At 56.1% G+C, this 17,579-nt stretch overlaps 4 protein-coding genes across 4 annotated transcripts; 2 read left to right on the top strand and 2 right to left on the bottom strand.

Moving 5' to 3' along the window:
- Positions 1-1,056: 1,056 nt before the first annotated feature.
- On the bottom strand, positions 1,057-3,517 carry BXZ73DRAFT_98025 (uncharacterized protein; the record flags this gene model as incomplete). Its single annotated transcript, XM_048027562.1, has 9 exons — positions 1,057-1,073; positions 1,527-1,575; positions 1,653-1,946; positions 2,014-2,158; positions 2,322-2,541; positions 2,597-2,854; positions 2,911-3,278; positions 3,331-3,390; positions 3,447-3,517. 9 exons carry the CDS (start codon positions 3,515-3,517, stop codon positions 1,057-1,059), a joined length of 1,482 nt encoding a protein of 493 aa, XP_047881119.1.
- A 2,329-nt stretch (positions 3,518-5,846) lies between these two features.
- BXZ73DRAFT_98024 (diphenol oxidase-A2) lies at positions 5,847-8,048 on the bottom strand (the record flags this gene model as incomplete). The annotated part of the gene is made up of 5 exons (XM_048027561.1): positions 5,847-5,990; positions 6,508-6,884; positions 6,944-7,356; positions 7,414-7,732; positions 7,796-8,048. The coding sequence occupies 5 exons, from the start codon at positions 8,046-8,048 to the stop codon at positions 5,847-5,849; spliced, it is 1,506 nt and encodes a 501-aa protein (XP_047881118.1).
- A 265-nt stretch (positions 8,049-8,313) lies between these two features.
- On the top strand, positions 8,314-9,132 carry BXZ73DRAFT_88131 (uncharacterized protein; the record flags this gene model as incomplete). Its single annotated transcript, XM_048024846.1, has 6 exons — positions 8,314-8,355; positions 8,406-8,433; positions 8,487-8,522; positions 8,578-8,661; positions 8,709-8,761; positions 8,812-9,132. 6 exons carry the CDS (start codon positions 8,314-8,316, stop codon positions 9,130-9,132), a joined length of 564 nt encoding a protein of 187 aa, XP_047881117.1.
- A 443-nt stretch (positions 9,133-9,575) lies between these two features.
- Positions 9,576-12,536, top strand: BXZ73DRAFT_41460 (uncharacterized protein; the record flags this gene model as incomplete). The annotated part of the gene is made up of 10 exons (XM_048018775.1): positions 9,576-10,525; positions 10,577-10,649; positions 10,697-10,982; positions 11,032-11,056; positions 11,108-11,196; positions 11,249-11,332; positions 11,384-11,440; positions 11,493-11,740; positions 11,807-12,090; positions 12,143-12,536. 10 exons carry the CDS (start codon positions 9,576-9,578, stop codon positions 12,534-12,536), a joined length of 2,490 nt encoding a protein of 829 aa, XP_047881116.1.
- Between the last annotated feature and the right edge of the window lie 5,043 nt (positions 12,537-17,579).

The raw sequence follows: 17,579 nt of genomic DNA, 5'->3' as shown, positions 1-17,579 counted from the left end.
ACCATTCGCCGTTCGGTTCACCATTGGTCGACAAGCTGCACTGGTACGCCACTCACGCATGGACGGCTCGGAAGGCAAGTAAGTACTCCATGAAACCAGTGTTCTGACAGCTTCTGCCGTCCAGAAGGGAAAATTTTCGCCCCTTGGCACAGCCGGTGTTCGGGCTCTACATAGTAAGCGGCTAGGATGCATGGTTCAAGCAGCCTCCGCGGCGGCCAAACCAAGCCTCGCTGCTGACACGCGACTAGCCCAACTGTGCAAATGTCCGAAAAGCATCTGCCTTTTCGTACACCCTGACTCGGCGGGTGCGGCTCGCTCCATGCAAGTTTGACGTTGCTCATGACCGATCCTCGAACCGTTCATCTCTCATCGGAGCGCTCACCTAGGTATTTCCCGATGCACCCCGCACCACCTCTCTCCAGCTAAAGCCTGTCCAGATGCGCACGCCTGAACTTCAGTGAACGTTCACCCGTAATGCTCCAAGGCACCCAACGGACGCAGCATCCTCCGTGCTGTTGCTGTGGAGTCCTGTGGGGCAGCTCCGGCGCCCTGAAGCGCCGGTGCTTCCTTAAGCTCCGGTAAGTTCAAGACTAATTTGCCACAGCCTCCGCATTGTAAAACTTTGGACCCATATTCGAGGCTCGCCGCTCCAGTCCGGGAGGATCTCCAGCGGTGCGGACCCGCGAATACTTGCAGGACTCGGTGCGGACTCGGCGTGTCAACGGATGTCTAGAAGTAGTATCCAGACGATCTGGGCCGGGGCCGCGCCTGCTGAGCGCTGAGCCTAGGTGCAGGCTGGATGTGTATTTCTGGCTATCCGGAGCGCTACAGTGTATACAGTATCTCCGCTATTGCGTCCACACCGCGTACGAATTGTGGATGTTATGGGTATCAAGATATCCAAACCTACTGTGCATAAGACATATGTGACGCTCGAGTTATCCAGATGGGCGCTCCGCTCGAAATTGGGACACATTCATGCCACAACTGCCGCTGCGTTCAGCCTCGTCCACATCCAGAGAGAACCTGGCCATTTGTCGGAGAGATGCCACAGAATCACGCAAATGTGGCCTCTGCGTGTCGAATTGAGCGACCGAGTGGGCTGTGACCGTAATGCGTGACAGATCTGGCAAACAACGTATAACGAAACTTCGAAAGGTTCTGGGACGTACACCACGGGGCTGCAAACGTAAACTCCTTGACGCCCGGAACTGTCAACCAATTTTGTGTGCTTGGTGATTCACACGAATTTTGACGGCGTGACACGGAGCTCATTGTGGATACTCACGAAACAAGTTGTCATTGTGGCCCAGTAGTAGGGTACATACAACCCACTGTTGTCTCCGAGGTATTCTAGGCTGCGCGATCGAGACGGGGAGAAAGCAAAACATATGGTTATACTGTACATAGAGTCTTATAGTAACCTGGTATCTATCAGTCATCACTGGTCCTAGTCCGTAAGTCCCCCGAGAACAGAAGAAACTCGTCCGGGCTTTGCGGCTCCGGAATCATTTTGCCGCACATACCAGTGACACTGTCACTGCCAGCCTTCCCGTGTTTCGCGTGCTGTCGGACCTAGGCAGGTGCCTCCCAGTCTCGACACCGCATACCCGGTCCGGCGAAGCCCCGCAGCACGCCTCCGAGTCTCACACCATTTCGCTCGGGCTCTTGATGTCCCCCGCCTCCTCCACCTCAGCCTCGGGCTTCGAAGTGAAGTTGGACCACCAAGCCCGAGCATCCAGGGCCCAGCGCACCCACGGGCGCGACACGAGGAAGGCGAAGACGAGCACCCCCGCGAGCGCCTCGAGTCCGAACGCGCGCGCGACGAACAAGGGCGCCTGCAGGGTCGCGAGCGCAGCGGCCCAGAGGAAGGCGGCGCGAGGGAACGCCCACGCGATGGCGAGGCGGGCGTTGTCCTCTTGCGAGCTCGTCGCGCAGATGGGTTGCTATGGAAAGGGAAGGGCGGGGCGGGGTCAGTCGCGACGACGAACGCGGAACAAAAGCAGGACGCACAGCCTGGCCCGCAGTATAGGTGCGCCGGTTGGTGTGGCGGGACATGAGCGCGAGGGCGGTCGCGATGGCGAGAGCACAGCAGAGGAGAGATGCGGCGGCGAGCTCGGGCGAGGCGCGCGGGCTAATGGTGAAGAGGACGTTGGCACTACAAGGGTGGTCAGCGGGACGCTCTGGAATGCTGAGATGCGGGGAACTCACGTGGTCATCCCAAGTGACTATACAAGACAAATGCGAAGGTAAGGATCCGAGCCGTCCGCAGGAGAAGAATAGGACGTACCCAGGTCAGGTGCTGAGCCCACTCATCGTACGTTTCGCAGAGGAAGTCGCGGAAGACGTAGCCGTAGATGATCCCGTCTGTGTACATATGATCAAACTTCGCGGCGTATTGAGCGGGAATGTTGAACAGCAGGCGGGAGGCAGCGCCAAATAGCATGCCTCGTTGCGGATTCGGGGAGTCTTCGAGGATGCGTTGGTGACGATCGAGGCGTGCAGAGCACTGTCCGTACATCGTTTGGAATCTGTGGGTGGCTACGTGCATCTACCGTCAGATGTGTCGAAGGTTCGGAAACCTGTCGTTGCCCACCGATGTTGCACCACATCCGAGCGATGACCGTGAGGCCGGTGGTTTGCTGGGGGAAGGTGTTGGCGTTGCCCAGGATACGGATGAAGTGCTTGCACTGGTCGGAAGTGTAGGGGAAGCAAGAGGTCATTGAAGTGCGCTGATCTGCTTCGCCGTGCACAAAGACCGCGATGAGCTCGTCGATTGCCAGGTGCAGCCTCTCGATTCTGTGGGCACTGAACTGTTCGATGTGGCTCCAGTATTGGCTCTCAAGTCCCATCCCTGTCAGGTGCGTTAGCGCGTAGTCCGGTCGAAGGGAAGACCGAGGCAGGACGTACGAAGGTGGGACTCGGACACGATCCCCATGTCAAACAGAACAGTTTCGCTGTCGACTTCGTGCAGCCACCAAACGACGTGCGCGGCGTGATCGGCGAAGTAGTACTCGCACACTTCCTGAGCGCGGAAGTCATCGTCTTCAGGCGCGTCAGGCTTGATCCGGAGGCAGAGCTCCGCCGAGTCGGGAAGAGAGACATTCTGGATAGCCATCTCCTCCCGGACCGCGTCAATGGCGCGGAGGACTTTCCCGCGGATGTCGGGGTGAGCCACATCGTCCTCCGTGACCACCCTCGGAGATGTTTCGCAGGCGTAATACGGCTTGCCCTCTGCTTGAACATGCATTGTCCATCCCTCTGGAAGGTAGGGAGGTCTATGATAAAGTCAGCCAAGTATCAACAGGCGGAGTGGCGTTGGATGCGTACTCCGCCTCTGTCACGAAGGAAAACAGCCCGGGCGTGATCTTGACGAAATCCGGGACTACTCTGTTCAATAGAACAATTTCAGCGTCAAGACAAAACACTAAGGCGAACGTGCAGACCTCTGCAGAGCCGGCTCGTAGCGGGTGGTCTCAGAAGGTGGAGAAGGGACAAGACGTGTGGGGAGAGCCATCTTCGAGAGAAGTACAGAACGCTTATGAGAATGGTTGACCTCGGAGGACGGCATCGAGCAGTGCAGAGTACGGGAGGGAGTGCTGGGCAGGGCATCTCGACGTCGCGCTCTTTATTGGTCTCAGTATGCGGTGGCGGTTGCAGTATAGATCCAGATCCGGACGGGACGCCCACAGGCTACGAAGATCACATCGGGTGTGACTATGTGACCGTGACCGGTGCTTACTAGTCTCCGATCGAAGGCACAGGCTTGAAGCATAGCCCCTCATAGCCCCTTCGTGCACCTCCACCTGTGACTTCCCCCATGTCCGTCTCCTCTTCAGAGCACTCTCAAGCCGAACACTTGGCTGCTGGCAAGCCCGAGCTGTACGTATCTACCTGGCTGTCCCTCGTTATCCAGCTCTAGGCTCCGAACGTCCACCGCTCGCTTACTCTCTGCCTTCGCTTTGCGCCCTCCGCCCTCGACCTCGTAGCACGGCTTCTGCTGCGAGTGAAGGGCGGCCCACTTTGACTACGACTGCTGCTACTGCCGAACCTGATGCCGAGTGAGCCGAAGTCTTGTCTCGTCTCGCCACTGCGTCTGTCTCATCGATCGCCGCCCCCTCGACCACTCCCGATCGAAGTCCATCCGAGCTTTTGTCCCCCGTCAGGTACGGCTATGGTTCTGTTTCCACGTGGCCTGCCCACTCACGATCTACGACAGCGATGATGATCTGGATGAGAAGTACGAGTGGAAGGGGAAAACGACACAGGCTGTAGCTGGAGGAGGGAAGAAGGCAGGGCGTCCTAGCTAAAGGCATGATATCTGCGTGAAGACCCTGAAATCTACTTTCGCACCCATCTGTCGACGTCGACATTCTCGCGCTCACGAAGTAAGCACATTTGTTCGGAAACCATCTATCGCCCCTTGTTCTAGTCCAGGATATCACACTTGAACCAGTGCTCCCCGACCTTCCTTTCTTGTGTCCGGCTGTGAGGACGTCTGCGTGCCTCCAGGAACCCGCCATCCTTCTGCTGCACCGAAACGGTCCAAGGTTCCTTGAGGCATGATCATCTAATTGTTGCTCTCTACTAATCTATCTCTATAACAACTTTCCTCTTCCCAAACGTATACGGTCGTGGATATCCTCCCAGGCGAACCGCCAATATGATCTCGTGTCTCTTCGATCTGACCTCGATGCTGCGAGTCACGCAAACGACGCATCCGTTTATCCCAGTGCTGAGGTCTCCGGAAGTGTATCTCTCTCGCGAGAAACGGGAGTGTCAACTATGGTCTATACATGAGACTGCGCCGCACGAACAGCCACGGATCACACCCCGGAGCGTTCCAGGAGCCGCTTTCTCCAGTTATGGGACTGGACAAAGGGCTACCAACGCGACGTCGGAAGACCACACTGAGCTGCCATTGGGAGCACGGCCATAGCATGTGGTGTTTTCAACACAGGAATACCATACCCTACAACTTGGTGCTACTTGGAAGGTGGTGGTGGACGTCTTCCGGGAGAATCGGGTATAAGGCCTTGAGGTTGGGCTCAGAACGTTCTGACGGTTGTGGTCAACGCCGAATGACCAAATAGCGCTGCACACGGCAGACGCTCCGCGTGCTCACAAAGACAACAATTGCCGAACCCGAGGCCTCCGGATGTGAGTATGCCGTTGTGTGCATCCCACTCGAGTCTCCCACGAGTTCGACCGGATTTACAACTCGAGATTCGCCTCCTCCGATGAACTTCCTTGTAGTCGGATGTCCTTGATCTGAGTCCCATTCGGTCACCCCCGAGTTCCTCGAGGCGCAAAGTTGTGCATCCATGGGCAGCATCAACACATACGCAGCACACCCTGGCCAACTAGTCTTGTGGGCCTGACCGCGCACACCGGTGCACGGCGCCCTCGCGTCCACTTCGACTCTGATCTCACGCATCGGCCTCGGCCCTCCCCCGACAGCTTACGCGGTGGCGCGGCGTTTCCAGATTGTGGTGGAGCGCGGTACGTCGGTCATGAGGGATTGAGTGCCGACGCCTTTTATGCGCACGTAGGAAGAGGACAGCCTCGCAGCAACCCTGGCGTAGTCAGCGCCGTCGCCCTACTTATGTAAATGTACTCCGACAACGAGATAGTCGCCGTCGCCTTGCAATCGGCGGTGTCTTAAGCTTTGTTAGGCCACAGGTAAACATCCCGATAGATGTGTGTAGTTGAAGTGGGAGTAAACTTGTCGTCCATATGGTGCGCCATGGCTCTCCTATTCTTCCCACGTGCCCACAATATATAAGTACACACCACCTCCAGGGCGTCTCTCAACCACGAGTGCACCCTGGACCGCAGTGAGGTCCTCAGAACCCGTCGCCCAGATCCGGGCCATCGTCGTCCAAGTCGCCGCCCTCCTGGATCTCCTTCGCCAACTCCTTCTCGCGCTCGCGTGCGCCTTCCGCGGCGGCGAGCTCCTTGCGATGAGCGTTGAGTGGGTATCGCATGGCCTGTAGGATGATGGTCAGTTCATTGGGGTTGTCCTGACAGAGGATCCATGGACAGAAGATGTGGGGCAACGGAAAAATGACATAACATATCAAACCGCGAGAAAGGAAATCTGAAGAGAAAGACCGAAGCCACTACGTCCGACGTAGACGGACGAAATGAAGGGACAGCGGCGAGGGCATTTGACAAGCCGCCTTCATGGACGCGTCAAGTGGCGAGTTCGAGCCAACCACTCGCGGATCGTAGAGGGATAGTAGCGCGTTCGGCGTTCGCGTCTGCAGGTTCGTCACCTGGCAGATTGAACGGCATGGACAGCAACGGGAATGGAAGCTTGAAGGAGGACAGACGACAGAGCCTGATTGGATGCGTTTCCTGCGCTACCAATAGGCCGCTGTGTCCATCCTATGGAAGGTGGAATGCGGCGGTCGGGTGCAGACAGCGTACGCAGCGCGGGAATACATCGGCAGCGCGAGGCAGAGGGAAGGCGAGGAAGGGCGCGAGCAATAACCACGCACTCACCTTGACACTCTGATTGTGCAACTCCAAGCAGTAGGCGATGCGGCGAGAAAACACGTCCGACACCTCAGGGCCATATCCGCTCTTCTGCCCACCGCACTCCATCCACCCCTTCTCGTGGACAATGCGGCCTTCGATGACGCCGTCGCGGATGGCCTTGCCCACAATGTATTCCGCGTCCTCTTCCGAGTCGAGGTGGAGCTTGACGCAGATGTCCCTGAGCGAAATGCGCGAGTACGACAGCGAGAGTCGGCGTATACCGGTCTTGATGACGTTCTGACGCAGGCGGACGATGAGTGTGTAAGTCTTGTCTGATTCGAACTGAGCCGCGTATCGCGAGAGAGTGGCTTGGAATTGCGAAAGGGATCCATTGCGGACCGCTGTTCATAGGATTACGTCAAGACGAGACAGATGGAGTTGAGCGGGGAACAGACTAAACCTTTCACGATCTCAAAATACCCAGCCAGAGCCTTCACTAGAACGGGGTGTCGGAACAAACTACGTTCTGGAATGTCGCCCATGAGGAGTTCCACCACGATGGACAGCTTGTGGACGGCCTGGAAGAAACCAGGCGCAGTCTTGGCCGGTGAGGCCCGACGAATGGCCTGCTGAAGGTTTGTATGCGCTGCCGTGTAGTTGAGCTGGACCGCTTTGATGCGCCCGAGGTAGTAATGGTACCGCGCGTGCTGTGGGTTGCCAGCAGCTGCCGGGAACGATGTCTTTGACACGAGCTTGTCCGCTTGGTCGTACAGGCTGTACTGCAAGTAGCTCCGCAAGATCCTGTTGATGAGGGACGCCTCCGTTTCGTCATCGTGACGCAGGGCAGCTGTCCGTTGTGCCGCAAGGAACATACTACGCGGTGAATGCGTCAACATGTGGGCTCCAGTGGAGAACATATGTGGAACTCACGGACGAGCGTCTGCTAACTCCCCACCAAGCTCATATGTGCGTTCCACCGCGTACCACACCTTCGCCGCGATAGGGTCCATGCTTCGGCGGTTCAACGCCTGCATCTTCTCCACGGTCTCGTGGGCCAGCTTGGCGGCTTTTGCGTAGTTGTCGGATGAGGTGAGAAGATAGTGGATGATGAGCAGTCGGAAGTAAACTTCGACCTCGGGGACAGGTTCAGGCTGGGATTGTTTGGCAGTAGGTGCAGGGTCGATGTCCATGGAATGGTCCGTAGTTCCGGGTGATAGCCATGACAGCAAAGCAGTCTTGGAGGCAGATTCTGAGGGCAGGATGCGGTCAGACCATGGGGTTGGGGCGCAGGGATGCTGGAGAGCAGGCTTACCGTTGGTATATACTTCCAAAGTTGCATCCTTCAAAACCTTCTCATCCAGCTTCTTTCTGAGATGGGCCAGTGACCTCAGGACGCGGTGCGTGAAGCGAGGTTCGAGCGTCGAAACCGCCCCCTCGATGAGCACGACGTTAGCCTTGATTTCAGCCACAGGCGTGAGCGGCACAGGCTTCTTCTCCTCTTCGGCTGGCTTCTCCTCCTTCTTCTCTTTCTTGCCGTCAGCGGCCTTCATTTCAACGTCGGCCATGGTTGGTTTTCGAGAGCGACAAGAGTTCGCGGAACGGAGTAGTGGAGGAGGATGGATGTGGAGAAGGACAGTGCTCACGGGATGACGCGTCTCGCGTCTCGACGCGCGTCGATCTCAAGCGCCTATCTACGCGTTTTGAATACGTCGTTTTCCAGGTCAGAGCTCATTTAAACTCCGAAAGGGTGGATAACAGATCGCCAGTCGTGGCGCTAATGTCCACTGCTTCGCCGGGGTGCGGGACAGTGACTTCGGACTAGCAGCACTCATGTCGTTCCTAGCCCGCCTCTTTCGTCGTGTCAAGGGCCCTGTACGTTCAAGTCCCTGGTGAATTTTCCCAAGAGCTTACGAGGTTGGCAGACTGGTTTTGTCGGCAGGGATCTTGAAGGTGCGTCCCAAGCATTATGACCCAGTTCTCTTCTCATGTGGCATTGGTTGTAGGGAATAGATACTTTGAGTACGCTAGCACCTCCGATGGTGAGCATCAGATAATCCCGTCTTCTATATGCGTAACCGACGGTATGCGTGGTAGACCCACGTAGAACAAAACGTGTTGTGAAGTATGCGAAGGGTGCTGACATGCTGGAATATGTCGGGGGAAACAGACGGTTGGCAGGTGCGTCGCTATTCCACTTCACGCGTTCAATCCTCACTCTATGCCAGTGCAATGGCTGTCATGGATGACCCATACCAGACCGCATCCACCTTCGCTGGAGGTATGTCGTGCGCTCTTTTGATACCCGTGGCAGCCACTGAAGCATCGCAGGAACTGCAAGCCGATGTCGAACGCCAACGACGGATTCTCAACAACGTGGCGATGATAGAAGCCCGTGAGAAGGCTCATGCGGCTCGAGTCGCCATTTCAGAAGCGCAACATACGCAAGCTCAAGCGCCTGCTTCATCACCCAGGCTCCCGGACCCTATGCATGAACGGGCAAACGAATGCAGCTCGAACGCCTCGGATACTGCCGCAGAACGCGTACCATTTGCCCCGCCAAGAAAGGAACCTCCTTCACCCTGGAAGCCACCACCGCCTGACGAACCTCAGAGCTGGACTCCTCGCAGTGCTGTTCGTCGAGGTGGATGATCATGACGGCAGTCAGGGATGCCATTGATATCGTGTATCGACGTTGCTACCTATCCTATGAATGCTAATGTTCATGTTTCTGGGAACTCCCCGTCAAACTCGGGATACATTGCTGTGCATAGACCTGTGAGACTTTCGAAAAACGGCGATAGCTAGAATCCGCGAGGAAGTAATACGGCCTCAGGTGTAGCAAGACATACACTTTGCCTCCATCAGTGGATCGTCATTGGGCAAGGGGCACGGGATTGCTCCGGCACACCAGTTCTGATCTCTGGGCGATGCATATGTAGTCAGTGTTGGAGAAGCGGCACCGGAGCGCCGGAAGCGGGCCTCATGGCCTGAACGAAGACTGCCATGGCCTCCCTCCGGACATCGCGCACCGCTCTTGCGCTCTCTCCCCCTTCGCTCTCTCTCCGGGCCGATGCTTCGACCCACTGGCTGTGATGTCGTCTGTGCATCCCCGTTCTCTTGCCCTCATTCTGGCAGCTTGCAAGCACTGGTCCTCTCCACTCAAACGACTTCTACAACTTTGGCGTTACCTCAAACAGTTGTTGCGCGTCTGGAACTTCGTCGCCAGACTTCGTAGACCTCGTGGTGGTGGTGGATCATGTGGTGGGGAGAATCAGGTCGCAGGGATTGAGGACATTCCGGTGCAAGGTGCGTCCTCCTACAGTCCACACCGTCCAGTGTTTGATTCGTCCCTCGTAGGCACACGCTGCACGGAAGTTGTGAGGTTAGGATTTTCCGTCCCGCGTCCAGAAGCCGTCACCATCTGCGAGAGTAGAAGACCGCTCTCGGCCCTCGACCTTCACCTCGATGTCCCCGGACATGCCCACTTCCTCCAACCAGGCGACCTCCCCAGTCGCCCACAGTCGCTCGTTCTCCCCGGCCGTCCTCCCGCCGCACGGAGCGAACTACTGCGTCCCTACTCCCACTCAACCGGTTCGGGCTCCAATATCTCAGTCAGCATAAGGTCTACCGGTTCTCCTGCCCGCAGAGGCAGGCACTTCGAAGTTGCTCATCCCCGGCCTGACGCCATCCCCAACTCTCGCGCCGCGGCTCGTGGAATAACGCGTGTAGCGTCTCGTGCGCCGTCAAGAGCAACTTCAGCCTCGAGACGCTCCAGAGCTGCTTCGCGTACGCCCGCGCGTTCTGTCATCGAACTTCCCATTCCATTGCCTCTGCCCGCATCCGCGCCAACGAAGTCGACCACTCCAAGTCTGCGTACCATGTCGGTTTCCGAGGCCCCTACACCCGAGATTATCATCGCCACCCCACCTATCCGCCAGGAGTTATACCCGGTTACGGAAATACCCCGCTATGATAGCTATGCAACTATCTCACCTGCTCGAGGTGACTGGGTTTTGACCCCCGTTACGACTGATTTTCCTATGTGAGTTTCTCGGTGTTGTCGAGATCCTCCCAAGTCTCATGCATTTAGCAGAGACAACGTGCCCGCAGGGTGGAAAGCAGTGACCCACCCGGAGGGACGACTGTATTTCTATGATGACCGCCGAGTAAGTGCATACCTGCTGCGTAATTGGCGTATTCTGACCAGAATTAGCGCATATTCACAGACAACGATGTTAGAGAGCCTGGTATTGCGGCCATGCTGGACACCTTCGCCCGGCAGCTCGATGAGATGATACTTGAGCAAAGCCTCGAGCTTCCTGCCAACCACGAGTTGGTGCTCTTTCTCGAACCGAGAAAGTCTGCGCCTGGGGTGTTCAACTGGTGCTACTACTTCGTGGACCACTCCACGAGAACCCTGTTTTGGATTCATGAATGCGACCCCGTCGAGACCTTGGACATCAGAGAGGTTATCGCCCTCAAGGCGCCGTATGACATTCGTGAGTGAGCTCTGATCAATTCGTTGACCCGGCTCACTTTAGGATGTAGGTCATGAGATTCAGTCAAAATACTGGTACGGATAGCAATTGCAATCTTCCTTCAATGGCTCACAAGGGCTTCACAGGATGCACATTGAAATGTACCCTCATCAACGTCATATTACTCCTGATGTCTACACCGAATTGACGGGCATGTTGACCTTCGCTAGCATGGGTATGTGCCCAGTAATCAAGTATATCGATTATTCTGACCATTCCGCATGTAGACAGTACCACGTCAATGACATCTACAGTTGCTTACCGCGGTGACGATGTTCATCGTATGATTACTTTGGTGAAGATTGCTAAAAGTGGGCGAAGAGCCTTAGACTCGAAAGGATAAAACTAACGAAGACTTCTAGGTGTGGATGGAACCGACTATGCAACAGCTGTCATCGGCCGGCTTATGTGCACATGGAGTATGTCGTCAGCCTCCTCCCTGAAAACGGCGAGCTAATTCACGTCTGACAGCACACTACCGTTTCTTCAACTTCTATGGGCAAACCCACGCCCGTCTAAATCGCGATCAGAGTGTGTACCACGGGGTCAAGAAGCGGCGAACTCTCCTCATCAGATTCTTCGCTCCCTTTTTCTGGAATGCACCACACGTGCACTTGCGCAGCCTCGAGAAGATTTACATTGACGAAGTCATCACAATCATCCCATGGGGTGGTTTCATCAGCAAGCTTCAAAACGAGTGGCAGGAGTTCGTCCTCTACGTATGTCGTCCTCCGTCGACATGGATGACCTCGTCCGATGCTAAGCCTATACTTCTTTATAACTAGGCAACGGTGTTGCTTAACGCCAACGTCGCGTTCCTGGCCATCCCCAGTGTCGACACTGGCAGTCTCGATCACGTCACTCCGGCCCGGATTAGCAGTTTCCTGTCAATTGTCACAAGTGTCGGGAGCATCCTGCTCGGGCTGCTCCTTATCCGCCAACACCGCGTCAAGTCCAAGGACACGGCAGAGGAAGCACACCGGTTCCTCCGATCACGCAAGCACAAGGGTCTTGGTCTCGAGACACTCGCTATCATCTACAGCCTACCCTACGCGCTCCTCATGTGGGGGTACGTCTTCGTGTTGTTATGAGATAGTCACGCGACACTGACGCGCATACAGGATGATCACTTTCCTCCTCGCCTTCTCCTTCGAATGCTTCAGCGTCCAAACACACTCCTCCCTCTTCCTCACGGGCGCCGGCTGGGTCATCATCGGCCTCCTCGTCTGCTGGACCATTATCACCGGCTGGGAGAGCGGCGAGACATCGCGTTGGGCGGTCTACAAGGAACGTTTCAGGATGTTCTTCTCCAAGGACGATGAGGACGAGGACGACGGCGCGTCGGAGAAAGAAGGCGGCTCGGCGGCACCAAGTGAAAAACGGAGCTCGGCGAGCGACAAGCGGCAGTGGTGGTCCCGTGTGCGGCGTTCCCTCCGGCACTCGCTGGACTTCGCGCGGTTGAACGACACACCGTTGCCGGCGGTGCGCTCAAGACCACCCTCGATGCACGTATAGGGTCCCGTCCTTGTACAGGTGAGCGACGGTGGCGGAGTTAAGGCGCAGCGTACTCGAGCTGATCAATTCGCCGTGTCATATCAGATTAAACGGTGTAGCTTTTTGGCGCTGTCCCCGCTAGTGTAGCCCTATGCCCTAGAATTCATGACTTCCATCTCGACTGCAGAATCCTTGCCAAAGCGCCAATGACCGCATTGCATACACGCCCAGGGTGCGTGTGGACCCGCGTCACAGCACGGGCCTTCGGGATTAGGAGGTCGACAAGCGCTGAAGTGGAAAACCCGGCTTCATCAACTCAATCTGCCAGTGGAAGCGCGCAAGTAAACCACCCAGTCTATGATAACAAGGCTAGCACGTTGGAGAGCAGCCTTTCATCCAGAAAATACACCAAGGCCCTCGGCTCTGGCGTTTTCAGGAAGGTGCACTCAGAAAGGGCTCGAGGGCGCTTGGACCTCGGGACAAGCCGGCGTCTCTCACCGCGTTCCCTGTGCGCGCCGCTTGCAGCAGCCTCCACGCCGCAGCAGTTCACAGGTGACCGGCGTGGCCATGCAATGTCTCGGCGAGGATCCTGGGCGTGACTGATCGGTCTTGTGCGGTTTAGACGCAGTATCCAGTGGTCTCCGTGTACCTGCATAGGACCGCATTGTCTGAGCTCCGCACATTGAGTGGCCGAGGCGGGTGCGCTGCGGGCTTCGAGCCAGTGAAGTGCACGGTTTCTTGGCCGAGGTAGCGGTGGTCGAGGTGGGTCGAAGAAACCCGCGTTAGGTTTCATTTCCAGGGAAGCCGAGAACTGCATGCCAGCTATGTGGGAGCGCCGCAGCACGGGCTCCCCTGTCCGCCGAAGCGGGTACAGCGGTGGCCGAGACGAGGACCTCCCATCTTCACGCGGCCATCGGAAATGTAGCTACGGGAATGTGCGCGGTGATTCTTCCGCCCGCCCTAGAAGGTCGCGGACTTCGTACTAATATCATGGGGATAAGCTTCGAAATTCGAGAGGAGGTGACCACACGGCTGAAACGTTGTGTCAGCGCAAGCACCCGACGGCCACGTCTATGCTATGCAGCAATGCGTCTGTCTGTGTACGTGTACTTCGCTGCCGGTGAACGATCACCGGAGGCACTGCGCTGGATCGGCTGCTACTTTGCCGAGGACGAATCCAGCTCAGGTAACTGGCGCATCGAGCCATTAGAGTCAACTATGGCGATTGTGCACGGCCACTGCGTTCTGCGGGTGCTGTAATATTACGAGGGACTTAGCGTCACCGCGCATCGAGGCACGAACGCGTAAGCGTGACATTGCTGAGGATATTTTACTGAATTGAAGCAGTGTCCGATTCGCGGAAACGTCTAGCATCCGTGTGCAAAACCTGACGCCATTCAGTCCGAGAGCGCGAGAAGCCGGGCGACTATAGTAGATTCCAGTGGAGGGCGATGCACGCAATGCCGAGGAACTTCTACCGCTGCGTAATTTGCGCGCTATTTGAAACGGGCGCAGCCAATGTGCTGTTGGAGAATAGACGAAGACTCCGTGCGCGGATAATGACGTCTCAGATGGCACATTGAGCGCACTGAAGCAGCGCTTCGCAGGCTTTTACCGCGGCGGAAGCTTTTTGAGTAATTAATCTTGATCGACTGAGTGGGTGCAAATGTCAGTCGAATAGGTTGTTAGAGAGTTTTGGATGCGTACCTGGTAGAGAGCCCACACGCAAAAGCCACCAATTGAAATGACTGTGTGTGAATTTGGTGTGAATGCTGGCGGCGAGGAAAAGGCTGTGCATGTTGGCTGTGACCCTGGACGAGAGTGCGACGAGAAGCAAAAGAGACGTTCACCACCGTCATCATCGGCGATCTTCACATACTCAAAAGTGCGCATAAACGAAGAACCTGTGTGGTATTTCCTGGACGAGAAATTTTTTCGTTACGAAGATTATTCTTATAAATGACTCACTTTTGGCGCAAAAAAATCAAGGTCTGACGAAGATTCCGCAGTTGATCGGAGCCGATGTCAGACATTAGAGAGGTTTGGAAAATTGCAATTGTGCGCGATTGCAATGAGTGATGGCGCGTTGGAGTCCCGTCTCCAATGTGACCGCCACCGTGACCGGGCCAGGCGAGCGCCGGGGCGAACGATGCGACAACACGGTCCCTTGCCTCCAAACTGAGCATTTAGCGACTAGTTCAACTTGCAGCCAGGACAGCATGTAACTATGAAGAAAGCCCCAGGAAGCAGACGAGTGACGACGAGATGAGAGCACAAGCGCGAACCTCACCAAGGCTCTCGTGAGCCTGTCACGCTGCACATGGGTGACGGGCGTTTTCGAGCGGGCCGCGATGCCGTGGAGCAGTGGGTCCGTCCCAACGGATTACAATCGCGCGCAATTGCCGTTTTCCAAACCTCTCTATTGACCCACTTGACCTGTGTGAAACGTCGGATGCTACGAAACCCATAGGAAATTGTGTCTCGGTATGGAGGCGGAACCTATGATGTCCCATAAATCACAGCATCACCCTTCCAGAGCCCAGAGGAATCGCCTCGGCTCCCGTTCCTAGGACGCTGGGCCCTAGGCATCGCGGGTTGAATGGAAGAAATGGATCAGAATTCTGAAAGGCATAAGGGCGTCAAAAAGCATGGATACCTGAAATATAGAATAGACCAACAGTCTATTTCAGTCTTGCCCCCACTGCCCTACACAGATATGACGCGCATTCACGACTGCGGTTGTAGAGATCTCGGAATCCGAGGTGGGGCGCGATTGGACTGTGCCCCAAGTTTGAGAGATGACAAGGACGCGGTCCAGCAATTTGGCGCGGCTGGTTCCAGGCTGTGCATAGCGTCTCTATCTGGACACTTCAGTGGATCATCTGCTTCGACGATGCATGTGGAACGTATTCCTGAACCTAATGCATGTGAACTTTGAGGTCCTCTAGCCCTCATATCAGACAGGTCCCGAGGACACTGATGGACGTACTTCGTGGGGCATGACAGGTGTGACCTGGCAGCACGCACTTGTGTTAATATCACAGTCATGAGAAAACTCACGAAATCCGGCGAGTAGGAAAGAATTCATACTGGCACGAAGAGGGTTTTGCGACAAACTGTGGCGAAAGTTAATACGGCGACTGAAAGTCGGATGTAGCATTGAATCTGAAGACAAGGTGCTGCGTCAGAGGAATGGCGAGGAGCTTGCGACTGTAGCCTCACGATACACACGTATGCAAGAAGAAGAGGGTAAAGGGGGCGCGGCCCGGAGCTCACCTCGAACTCTCGCCTCCGGAACAGAAGGCGCCCGGATCTCCCCGACCTCGGCAGATGCCGGCACCGTCTCGACCATCGTCCGAGTCCCAAGTAAGTACACGGTATCGAGTTTCTTTCCTGACCGGTCCTGCCAGTATACAGAAGTACGGTTCTCAATGCATGCATAGCATCTGAGGCGAAGAATGCGCTTGAAGGTCTATGTCTTAGACTCGAATACTCATCTTCGTGAGTCATTGCTCAATCCTCCGTATCAGCTCATGCGTTGCCTGTTTTTGCAATGTGAATGTATCCGCTTGGCGACTGGTAGGCTTGTTGAGCGGTCCACATCCGCGACTCGTCCCGCAGCTCATTCCGACGGGATTATCATGCGTGTACTTTACAGGTAATTTCAACTGGTCAGGTACGACCCGTCGTTTGGCCTTCACCCTGTCGAGATCCCGGTTCTGAATGACATGGGCAGACTTAAGATCACGGCTGACGGCTCCGTCTCGAAGAAGCGCAACAAGAGAGTCATCAAGGTCGAGCGCAACGGTGACGAGGATGCCATCAACAGATTCAACACGAAGGAGATGACGAATGGATACCAGACATGGTTGCGAACAACCTCTCTCCTCTCGTCTTCCGGGAGATCGCTGCAGTTAACTGAGTCGCCGCACAAACATCCCCAATACTTAATGATTACACCGGCTGGGAAGAAATGCCAGAAAAGGACGGCAGCGGTAGCGGAGGTACTCACAGGGCCACAGCATATATATACGCCGCCCACGCTTTTCCAGGGTCGAGAAATACAGTCTTGTCCGCGTTTGAGGCTGAAGACGCCGGCATGAGACGACCGCCTATTGCCGGGAGGAGGTGATGTGACGTCATGTGTGGACGTTCGGATCGCGAGCAGTGGGTTGAACGGAATGACATATTGGACGCAAGCAAGCCGCCGCGGTGGTAGTCGACGCCGGTAGCACGGTGAGCCGGGAAGCATCGTCTCTAAATGCAGTGGGAATGAGTTCACGAAGACCGCTAGACCACCCCAGCAGCAGTCGCTCCCGGGGTTGGGGACCTCTGCTACATTTTCCCGGCGCTCGAACGGAAGAGTGCTTTGAGCGTATCGTTGTGGAAGACAAGCGGCTCTAAGGCGGTTCGTCGTCGCCTGGAGAACGCAGCCTGGAGGCCTCGTCCGGATTTTTCAGGGAGCCGGGCCCGGGCGGGCTTTGGGTCGAGGGATGAGGCGGCGGCCAGACGAGCTGCCGTCGTGGCAACGGCATCCAACCGTATCACCACCGTCATCAGCACACATCAACAGACATGCTTCTACGTCCTTCAGGTCGAGTTGGGATGTAAGTGCTCGCTCTTCGAATGGGTTGATCGTGGTCACGTCGATAAGCTTGCGCTTGCCGCTGTCACCGTACGTCGATTCCACTCGTTTGTGCAGTAGTTCCGATAGAGCTCCTCCGTTATTCATGGCGCGTAGATATCTGCATGATGCTGGCCTTGCATCGAAAGTAGACTGAGCCCTCGGGGTAGGCATACGACCTCGAGCGCCCCCCGATCATCGCCGAGTCGGGGAGAAAGGACAAACACGCGAGAGTTTCTGGAATCAATTCAACTTGGCGTACCGCGGTTCAAGACCATTCATCCACCTAATATCGAGCTGCACCTTTGCGGCACCGCTGAACATCGTATTTCAGCGATCCAATCATGCAGCCATTCACGGCGAATCCACTCACTACACTTACATCCAGTGCCATTCCCGGGTGTATCGATGAAGTTGGGACACGAATCCAGAGGGTGCGG

The sequence above is a fragment of the Epithele typhae genome (assembly GCF_022376455.1).
Source record: "Epithele typhae strain CBS 203.58 chromosome Unknown BXZ73scaffold_6, whole genome shotgun sequence".
Lineage (NCBI taxonomy): Eukaryota > Fungi > Basidiomycota > Agaricomycetes > Polyporales > Epitheliaceae > Epithele > Epithele typhae.
This window is presented reverse-complemented; position numbering and strand designations above follow the sequence as displayed.